The following is an 11689-nucleotide window of genomic DNA, read 5'->3' as shown; positions in this document are numbered from 1 at the left end:
TGACTTTTTTTTTTATTAATAAAGACATTTGTTCTGAAATGAACAGAATCTCAAGTGTCCTTAGGATGTGTGACACAGTTGATTTTAGTTAAATAAATTCCTTTGTGAATTTGTTTAGCGATACTATAAAACAGAAGCATCTATGACATAGCACGGTTATGTGTTTTACAAACAGTGCAACTTCTCTTTTGGATAATAGCAGTCAGCATCCCAGTCCAAAACAGACATCATGTTTCTCTCTTTTGGGGAAATATTACTAATGGTTCAGCACAGAACTGCTGCGGAACTGCTTATAAAGCTGTGGTATAGTCAATAGCATGTCTTTTTGAAACTACAAAGCACTTCTTTCAGTTGTATGTGTTCATATGTGTGTATTTGTGTGTGTGTGTGTATGCATGTATGCGTGTTCTTTAATGGCACAGTAGAGATCAATCACTTCTAGTGGGCAGTTTTAGTAACTCACTGACCGATCCTAGACCAGAGGCAACTTTCACAAAATAACTTATTTTACCCATAAGATGTTTTTTCCCCAAAAAATGTCCTTTTTTTCCCCTTTGGAATACACTTGACAGCACTAAACCACTTGTAACTACTATATGAGAAATGTATATATTTGCCTTTAGGGGGCATTTTTCTAATATGTTCAATTGTGGGAATAATTTTTTTAAACTCGTTCACTTAAAACTTTAGATGAATGTTTTATATTACATGTTTCTTACTTAAAAGCTTCAAAATGATACCTTTACAGGTAAGTCTCAACGTAAGTCACACTTCCTTCCAAAACTGTTGTAGTAGTATTGATGAAATCTTACAATAAAATAAATGTAATGGCTTAATGATATCAAATATAGCATATTTAAGCAGACCTGATGGCATGCAACATTTAGAACTAGGAGCCTATTATTATACAGTACACGGGAGAAAAAGTTAGAATTTTTGGAGAATTTCTTTTTTCATTTTTCATCCTAAACAACTTACACATCTGATATGTATATAATCCACATATTAAGATCTTTAAATGTGTCATCATTTCCATAAAAACTGTTGTTTTTTTAGATGTCATTATTATGTCCGGAAAGATTGTCCACATTGTCTCAGAACAGGTAATATCACTGTTGTCCAAAAACAAAAAAAAAAGAGGTAGAAAATAACAAAATATAATGGGTTTAACAGTCACATTAACCGATCTGGTATATAATATAATTTAGACCTCATTTTTGATTTTTTAAACTAGAAAAATTTGATTTTAGACTGCTCTGTTGGTCCTCCAGGTTGCTGGTGAAAGTTCATCTAAGAATAGCACACCATAGAGGTTCATTCAGTAAATGTCCAATGAATCCAAAGCACTCTTAACAAAGTTACATCCATACAATTTTGTATGCCTCAATCTTTATGGACCTCATATAGATATCAATTTACACATGGCCCAGAAGCTTTCAGCAGTAGCTATCAGAATATCCATTGACTCCTTCATGTTCACAGTGATCCAGTGCTGGTGTGTCCAATCCATTCAGCACTTGCTTATGGGCGGAAATGTAACAATATGCCTTACCCTTCTTTGCTCCCAGGTGATGATGCCGATGGAGGGGGATTTGTATGGAGGCTGGAAGAGGTTCCATGCTGTGAATGCCACTCTCTTCAAGGCAGTCCATCTGGCACGGCTGGTCTTCATGATCTTGTCCAGTAGTCCCCTGTAGTATGTGACTGCTGGTGGTGCGTTGTTCATCCAGGGATCCAATTCCCAGCTTCCATCTATGCCACTTATTTTTAATTTCTGTCTGCACCTGGGATTAGAAATAGGATGGAGAAAAAAGAGTGAATGATTACTTTTACTTAGACCTACTTAAATACAGGACAATTCTTCAGTAGGTTGTAGGACAGAGAAATTGTTTGTAATAATATTATAAATAATATTATTCATTTTATTTGAAGTATACTCATAACTTAGATGGCTGACAATTTAATAGGAAATCAGTGGCACTGTCGTGCTGTGGGAGGCATTTACTGGAATGGGTTGGGTCCATCTGTCACAGCAAATGAATATAAAGAGACTCTGACTGATTACATTTATCCAAGGAGGAAACATTTATATCCATCATGATTGGAATAGTCTCTTCCTGGATAGCAACCCCAGGGGATGTGGGCTCATGGAAAGGACTGATGAGTATTTCATGAATTTATGAATTAATTAAATGAATATTTGGAGGGGTCCAAATGTCTGAAACCAGATAAAAAAAATCATTCTTTTTTTAATGGACAAAAGGTCAGATTTTCCTATTCTCTTATACTGCAGCATATGTACAGATAACACTCAGCTGAATTTAATCTAAAATCGATCATGAAGTTTCATACAAACTTGTCAGCTTGGCTGACATTAAAGGAGAAAAGGGGACATACTACATACTAAGAAACTCTAAAATGCATATTTCAAAGATTCTACTTTTCACTTTTTGTCAATAATTGAATTTGTATATCATATATTAAACAATTGCTGTATTAGGAAATAATGCAAAATAGAATCATTTTCACTTCTGGTCTCAGACGTACACCTTATGTATTGATATCAAAGACCATCATACCATTTGAGCACAAAGATTTCTGTTTAACCCTTTTAGTCCTTTTAGGACAAAACATACATAATTTGTATCTATTGTTTCTTACCTCTTTATTCAAAAAACAGTATAAAATGGCCACCAGAATACCCTGCGGAGGATCACAGAACAGAGCAGCTGCTTACAGGTGTCAGCTGTATGTAATTTCTTTCAGCAAAAGCACATCATATACTATTCCATGTGCAGTAAATACAAGCTTTGGCTCTACCTGTGTTGAGTTGAGGAAGAGCTCAAAGAAAATCCAGGTGGCACGAAACGCATCAAAATTCGGTTCTTTATCCATCGTAGGAAACATAATCTTATGAAGACCCAGTAGAGGCATGAGGGTCAAGGTAGACTTGGCCAATCTAAAAAACCAAACAGATTTTTTAATTCTAGTCCAAGTTTTATTCTTAAGATAATAGAAATTTATTTATTTGTTTGTTTGTTTATTAACCATGTAGTTAGTTGGTTTGTTGAACATTTATTATTATTGTAGACACAAATGTTGTTTTATTGTTTGAATTGTTTTAAAAGCCAAAGGTTTCAAAAACACCTTATGATTCATGTTCTAAAATAATGAAGCTGTTACAAGAATTTTAGACAAATCTTGGCATCATTAATTTAAGGCTAACCTTTACAAGTTTACAGAGGTCCCTAATGGTTATTTTGCTAAAGATTTTGCACAAGGTTGAATAGAAACCTAACAAAAAAGCTTAAAGCAACATGTTAAGTCATTTCTTTATTATTTAAAGTAGGAAAGATGTCTAATATACCAACTTACTGGTCTACTACACTGTAAGACATTTCCCAATGGTTAGAAACGGTTAGAAAGTTCACCTGCTGTTCATTAAGCAAGACGTGAGCCTATGTTAAATAATTATGGACATACTGTAAAGTCTAAAATCTAAAAGTAACACATGTAGTTTTACATTTAAATTCCATAATGAGTGAGGTCTTACCTGAATTTATAGTCTGTACATCTCATCTGGTGTGCTTTAAATTTGGAGACAAGCATCTGTATAATCCTTATGAAAAAGTAACAGTTTACCTGCAATATATCACATTTAACACTTTAAACTAAGATCTTTAAAATTATATCACATTAACAATAGTGTAGGAATGAATGTACAAGCAAGATTAGGACCAGGGCACAAACTCTTTGGGTTCTACTAAGTTATAGCATATTAAATTAACACAAGCTTGTACTAAGCCACAAATTTCCCCAAACAATGAATGCAACATATATATATGTATATATATAAGACACTTAAATATTGCATAAGCATGAGTGCTATTGTGCTGAACATCAGCATGGTTGCCACAGTCCAGGTGCCATAAATTATCACAGTCAATATTCATTTTATAGAATTTATAGAATTTAATTAATTGCATTAACTTTAATGCAACAAGTTCGATAAGCATGCTATTAATATTGAGTACCTGACATTACAGACACAAAATGCAAGACACAAAAATGTTTTTGCTTCATCAAAAAAAAAAGTATTCCCAAATAAGTGGAGTGATGCTAAATATGACCACTCTTGTAATGCTGTTTATCCAATCAATTTAGAGAATTGAATAATAACATAAATATACTAGCATTTTCAGGAGATTTTGGGACAAAAACATCTTAAAATGAGTATGTTTGAGAAATGTGTGTCTGATACTGAGCATCAGTATTTAAAAAAAAACACTTACTAAGATAGCCAGGTAGATAGGAGCTTCAACAATCAACATATGCACAGTGTTCTCGTTCTTCTCCCAGCACCTTGACAAAGATATCATTTGTCTGCATTCTCCAAAGTATAATAGTACATATTGATGTCTCTTTAACACAGCTGAGAAGGCTTACCCAGTGTTCTCATATAGATGGCGCACTACGATCCATGGGACCACATAAAGTACAGGAGTAACTGAGGAAAGAAATTATGTTACTGTGCATCCAAAATGTCTTGACCATATTGGTATATTGCTTTTATATTGCAATTACTCTTACAGGATTTATCTGAATGTATATTTGTTAATTGTTGAAAAAACAGTCAATAATCAACAGGATTAACAGCAATGCTATACGTCAATTCCAACTGGCAAATTCCTATGTAGTCAAAATGGTACTGACCCCAGCCGAGGGCAAGGTAACCATAGAAGTAGCTGTTCTCAGAGAACACAAGGAGTATCAGAAGGTTATGGAGGTACAGGCCCTCCGTTAGTACCCAGAAGAAGCTGGTTCCCATACAGTAGTGCATTACCACTTCGGCTATGCGGCAACCCAACAGATCCTGTAGGCAAAAAACAGAAAGAGTTTGAGGGTCATGTCATTGTAACATTTCACTTGATTGCATGTGTTATGGTGAATGAAGTATCATTTTGGATGCATCACTATGTCAAAACAAAACTATGTACTCTATGTGTTCGTGGTCATATATGTGTACAATGGGCATATTTGGCAATACCTGGTCACTGAAAACATGGGAAAAATTACTGCTGTTTTGGAGGTAAGGACTGCGTTTTTGGAGAAGATCATCACGTATAAGGACGGACACAGCCCGCAGGATAAAAGAAGCAAACAGGTTGGCATGAATGTAGTTGCGGGTGCAACGGAGTTTCCTACAATAGAGCAGACACAGAATAACCACTGTTTACATGAACAAAATCTATATTCATGTGAACAAATGTTAACCTATTTTCACAACAGTTTTGTTTATCATGAAATAAATTTGGTTGACAATATTGATAAGAGAGGAAAATGTAATCATATTTGGTCACTAATTAAATCTATAATTACTACCATAACAAAACAGAAATTATTTAAAATGATCATTTCTGCTGCATGACAAACTGTACAACTTCACTGTTGCATAGCTACACATACATAGCCAAAGAATTAATAATCAATGCTCATTAATTCTTCATGGAATTATTTTGTATATAACGAATTAACAGGCAAGAATAATGACTTGTTCAATTATTAAAATTCTAATTACAGTTTGTATTGGTCACATACACAACCATACAAAGTACAAGAACAGTGAACCAGAATATACTATCGTTCAGATATGAAAGGAAAAATATAATATAGGGAAGGTACAAGGATCAGTGGCAGAAACAATATGTTGATATGTAACAATAACAATATGTATTTTGAAAAAAGTGGAGATATGTGCAGATATTTATGCAAATTCACAATCCATTGTTTCTTGTCATAGTTGTTTCCTGTCATGTCAGTGCCATAATGAAAGTGTCAAACTTCATTCCCCAGCTCATGCTGCTTACAAACATAGGTGCCACGGACAGCAACACCTGGCCACCTCAAACTGATGTAGCATACCTGGTTTCAATCATCCACACACCATAGAGACTCTGAACACTCACTTAACATACCTGCTCAGCTCTGTTAACACATCTGACGTACCAAGCATTTCACCATGTTGCTTTCTGATCTGATTTGTTTTTGCCTCGATATTCAATCAAACCTTATTGCAAATCTCCTGACACTCTGCTTTTTCTCGATCTTGTTTATGCTAAGTTTTTTTTTTTTATTATATATTAAAACTTTGTTCATAGTCACAGAACAGTTGTTTTTCATAAACGAGCTTAATAATGAATGCGACATAAACATAACAAAAAAAATTCAATTTGAAAATGTCATTGTTGGCACCCTGTGGGCATTATGAACTGCAACACTGAGGCTGACTACACATGGTCAAAATATATCACCTCATAGCTGAAGGCTTTAACAGCAAGACAGCATATTCATTGAAAAAATGTGCTAAAGAACTCATCACAACCCCAACTATCTAGCACTACATGTTGCTAAAGGCCCTGTCAATTGTATCAACTAGCATCTATTCTAATGCATTAACACACAAATGATAATGAATTCTCAAAGCAATGCAGATGAGGATTTAAAGATTTACTATATATTTATTGCTAAGTGTCACACTGGCAAGCTATACTGATCAAGTAAGCTGATCAAATAATTCTGTATAGACAATTCCTATGGCTGTTGTAGATAAGTTGACAAATTATTCTTTTCAATCATAAATAAGATTTCAGCAGAGACTTAATAAATTTAGACTCACCTAAACAGAAGTAATATGATGAGGGCCAGAGTAAGGCTAGCCAATGACAAACAGTAGAAAACTGTGTACATCACCTTCATGTGGGATAGGACCAGTATCTGTTGCTCCTGTAGCAAAAATTAAAAAAAAAAAGAATGCACTGTATTTAAATGGCAAGAAAGAAAGAAAGAAAGAAAGAAAGAAAGAAAGAAAGAAAGAAAGAAAGAAAGAAAGAAAGAAAGAAAGAAAGAAAGAAAGAAAGAAAACTGATATTTTAAAACTGATAAATATTCCTCCTATTTCATTTCAGCATTCTAAATTAGGACTAATAATTCATTTTCATGCTCACACTAAACTTGTCATACAAGGTATATCTGTGTTCATTTGAAATCTATTCATGTCCAGTTGTATGTCTACACAAGTTGTATGTCTACACTTTGTGAGGTCTCACAGCTAATATATCAGATCAGCCTTGTTGTCATGAGTACCATGGAATTGCCCATGCAGCTGTGGGAGAAAATAGTGGGAAAAAAGTGGCTCTAAATCATCATTAAACCACTGAAGCTTCTTCAGAGCACTGTGAAAACCATTATAACTGTGGGAAAAATATTGCACAGCCAAAAATGCTACCGAGATCTGACCAAACTGGGGGTTCAGGCAAAAAGGACAATTGTGAGAGAATTATCAGAGAGTCTAGCTACAATAAGACTTACTAGACTCACTGGACATAATAAAAGATCCTTTCAAATCTCAAGAATATTATCTGCTCTTCACAGTTCTGGCAACTTTAAAATTTGGTCAATTAAGCTACTACTAATAAAGGCTAGGTAAGAGAATCTGAGAGATTTTGTGAATGATTTCGTGGTCTGATGAGACTAAAATTGAACCATTTGGTCTAAAGCCAATGCATATGCTCATCACAAACCAAATACAGCCTGACACCCAGGTGTTCCAAGACAATGAGCCAAATCACCAGGCAGGTATGGCATGGCTGACTCAAAGCTTGGACTTCAATCCAATGAATAATGACCTGTAAATTACTGCCCACCAACATTCTCCATTATATATAGCAGAGTTTGAGAAATTTTGCTTTGAGTAATGAAAGAAAGTGCAAGTATGTGTATATACATTCTGTTGTTTAAAGGGAAATGAAGTTAATTCAGAAATAGGGACAAATGACTACAGGCTATGAGCACACTGTCTTGATGTCAGTCTCGTCATATCTTGCCAGGCGCAACCCATTTGCCTGGCATAATGTTGCATTTTGTATGTCTATTATGGTCAGCCTCTGGCAAAAAAGAACATGATATGGTAATGATGCTTTCAAAGTTGTGGAACACTGGTCCTAATTTGGTCCTAATGCATGTAGTTCAATCCAAGTTTAATATTTTTGCTAAATTTAATATGCATTACTGTGACTGGACTGCAAGGTGCAAATATATTTGGCAGTTGGATCAATTTGTTTTTGCTTATTTATTTATTTATTTATTTATTTATTTATTTATTTATTTATTTATTTATTTATTTTTCAAAATGACTGCAAATTGAAATCATACCTGCTTTTTGTGGTTGCTGCTATTTTCAATGCATTGTGAGTGGTTTCGCCAGGTGTGGCTCGTGTTGCTGGTGTGCCACTGGCCATCTGGACCACATTCTCTTAGGACAAACCCACTTTGTACTGTGTGACGTGTACATTACATACAACTCAATTATTCCAAGTCTTATTCTACTACAAACTGCTACTACTGGTAAAAAAAAAAGACACAAAATACATTAAACCATAATGCATTAGCCAATAGCAGTTACCTTGAGAATACCAGGGCAAATACCAGGGACAGGGCACTTTGACTGTGGTGTTGGGCAACCCATCCGTCCAGCAAGCATATTGATCAAACATGCGTCTGCAGAACAAACCTGAGGAAAAAATAAAGTGTGCTGCAATTAAACAGAATTATATGATAGCAGTATGAAAATATAAAAAAATGTAATCATAACTAAAGGCATTTCACTGCTTCTACCCTTTACTTTCAAGCAAGAGAATCCTTAAGTAAATAATATGTTCTATTTTTTGAGTATATTTTTTAACAGCACAGTGTAGGTACAAAGCATCCATAGATAGGGGGCTCCCTCCTGCTAATGTATTTGTACTCATGTCAGCTGGTTAAAGGATCATGCCATGTGTCATTTTCTTTCTTGGCTGACCATCACATGATGAGGTCGCACAGACAGGGAAGCTCATGGTCTTACAAAGTAAAACAGTAGCTTGCAATTGTGCTTGCAAATTTGTGTTGTAAGGACTAATTCTACTAAACAAAAATAACATTCACAGGTAAAATAGCTATTGTTTAAATTTAGATAGAGGGATTCCTGTATATTACCTGTATACCACATCACAGATAATCAGTCAGTGAGCGATGTTGTAATAAAAATAAATAAAGCTTCAAAGCCAGTAACATTTAATAAACTTTACTACACATGGGAATTATTGTTATATTTTACTGTTTTTGGAAATACACTCCCTTCAGTTAAACTCCCTGCCATATCTTTCCTCTCTTGGCCACATTTTTCACAGTGGAATACATTATCATAAACTCAGCTCAAATGCTTCTTCCCTTGGGTGGGTTTCAATAAACAGCATTTTATTGAACTTGACCACACTATCTTGGTTATTTTATCTTTATATTACACAAAGGCAAACAATTCTGGCACTCAAATCCTTCAGACCAATTAATATTTGGTGCTTCTGATGTGAGAATGAGAATTTTCTCTTAGTAAGGTAAGGTAAAGGGTTTTTTTTTTGCTGCAAAAGGCACACATGACACCACTCACAAATGTGTGATGTAATGAAAACAGAGGGAGTGTATGGTACCTGAGGGGGTCGGTGCTGAGCTGATGTTTGACATGCACTCATTCCGATACCTTTCCCATTTCTGCCGCGTGTGCTCAAATGTCCGCCCAAACACACACTAAAATACATTTATATGACATATAGTTAATGTGCTATAAACATTTACTCAATGTGTAATTGCTGAATCATTCTACCTTCAAATGTCAGAGACTACAAAAGCGACTAGTTTTGGACTTAATGCATAAAGATGAATTCATGTTTAATATTTCAAAGAGAATGTATATGTATTTTAAGAAAAAACTATTGAAAACACTTAGGACTATTGTGCTGTAATGCAATAATTATAGGCATGTAGGTCATTTTTAGGGGTGTAAGCCATAATAACATGTCAGTTATGTCAAACAACACATTCGGTAGATTTAAACTTAATGAAGCCCACATCCTACATATTTAAACTGTTTCAAGCCTTTCTCTTTATCTCAAATCAGGATAGGGTACAGAGGTACTCCTAAGCACAAAGTTAGGTCAGTAGCTACAGTACTAGTATATTAGCTCATAAAAAACAGCAAAAGCTATCAGAGTCTGAGCAGCAAGCAGGAACTGAAAGATTCCCCCAAATCTGTATGGTCAAGAATACAAACACAGTATGTTTATTTATCAGTGCAACTAGATGAAACACACACACACAGACACACAGACACACACACACATACACACACACACACACAGCAAAGTCTCTGTGTCTTTAAATGTGTAACTTTCTAATGACAGAATATAACATAAAAGGCCAAGTGGTTTAGCCACATTTCAGAGTCACACCAATTATAGCTTAGCCATGTTTATTTAAACATGTTTAATTTTGTGACTTTCCAATGTGTAGCTTTTGTTTCACTATAGGCTACTGACCTTGAATCATAATTTACTGTCAATTTTTTTTTATTTTGTTACACCCCTAGTAATTATATATTCTAATTGAAATTCTGAAATATTAACTAGGTCTTGGAGATGGTTATATACCTCAACCCTGCACAGGACAGATAGACTGACGAGTAGGATTGTGAAGGAGCTCTTCATTACTAATAGAATACCAAGGTGGGGTCCAGGCATTTCAGAACTGAGCAGTCCATCTTTTCACAGCTACAGGCTCTCAAATTGCACCTACAAGAACACACACAAAAAATTAAATTATATATATATATATATATATATGTATATATATATATATATATATGTATATATGTATATATATATACCAGTCAAAAGTTTGGACACACCTAGAACAATATTGGAGATTTCAAAACTATGAAATAACACACATGGACTTAAGTAATCCATATGTAATGACAAGGGGGAAGGGGAAGTTCATTTAGAGTTACCAGCCTCAGAAATCACCAATTAACAGCACCTCAAATTAGAGCCGTTATGAAGGCTTTACAGAGCATCAGTAGCAGACATATCTCAATATCAACTGTTCAAAGGACATTATTGTGTATTTCGGCCGCCTTCAGCACTTTTGACTAGTAGTATATATATATATATATATATATATATATATATATATATATATATATATATATATATATATATATATATATATATATATATATAGTTTTATATATATATATATATATATATAAAGTGCAAATCAGTACAAAGTTATTGTGACTTATGACTGTTATTCTAGGATGAAACATATCTATCCTCATGGGTGTGGTCTCACTGACTGGTTTGATAAGAATATAAATTATAGAAATCAAATATACTACAGTCTCCTTAGTCCAAAGTCCACTTATGGGAGATTTTGCCCCAAAGTATTCACTCACTTTTTTGTGTTGTCCATCGCTCCAGTACAGTTCCAATAAGTACAAAATCTATACCAAAGCACATTAAAGAACAACACCTTGTTGTGACACTCGCTGTTTTTTTGTCCTTTTGTCATCCACCTAATAATAAAGTCCTGAATGGTTTCATCTCCATCTTGTTAAAAGTGTCTTACTAGCCATATGTTTGCAAAAATGACCACTCACTCCTTCACTCCCCTGCCAATGATCTTGGTGCCCTTAGGGAAAATCTGTATGGATTGAGTAGCCACTACTTCATGAACACATACTTGTAATCATGGATTATGCCAGATGGGATTGAAAAATGAAATTGTAACACTATATTTACACTTCACCATACATCCT

General features: G+C 34.5%; 1 protein-coding gene across 1 annotated transcript; it reads right to left on the bottom strand.

The window, feature by feature from the left end:
• Positions 1 to 1075: 1075 nt before the first annotated feature.
• On the bottom strand, positions 1076 to 10657 carry gipr (gastric inhibitory polypeptide receptor). The gene is made up of 13 exons (XM_058414055.1): positions 10521 to 10657; positions 9525 to 9621; positions 8462 to 8569; positions 8212 to 8333; positions 6677 to 6783; positions 5048 to 5201; positions 4714 to 4873; positions 4447 to 4507; positions 4293 to 4362; positions 3554 to 3642; positions 2821 to 2959; positions 2662 to 2703; positions 1076 to 1784 (listed from the first exon to the last, which is right to left on the bottom strand). Exons 1-13 carry the CDS (start codon positions 10608 to 10610, stop codon positions 1437 to 1439), a joined length of 1587 nt encoding a protein of 528 aa, XP_058270038.1. The 5' UTR covers positions 10611 to 10657; the 3' UTR covers positions 1076 to 1436.
• Between the last annotated feature and the right edge of the window lie 1032 nt (positions 10658 to 11689).

The sequence above is a fragment of the Hemibagrus wyckioides genome, linkage group LG17 (genome assembly GCF_019097595.1).
Source record: "Hemibagrus wyckioides isolate EC202008001 linkage group LG17, SWU_Hwy_1.0, whole genome shotgun sequence".
In the NCBI taxonomy this organism is placed as follows: domain Eukaryota; kingdom Metazoa; phylum Chordata; class Actinopteri; order Siluriformes; family Bagridae; genus Hemibagrus; species Hemibagrus wyckioides.
The sequence above is the reverse complement of the archived record's forward strand: the minus strand, read 5'-3'. Positions and strand labels throughout refer to the sequence as shown.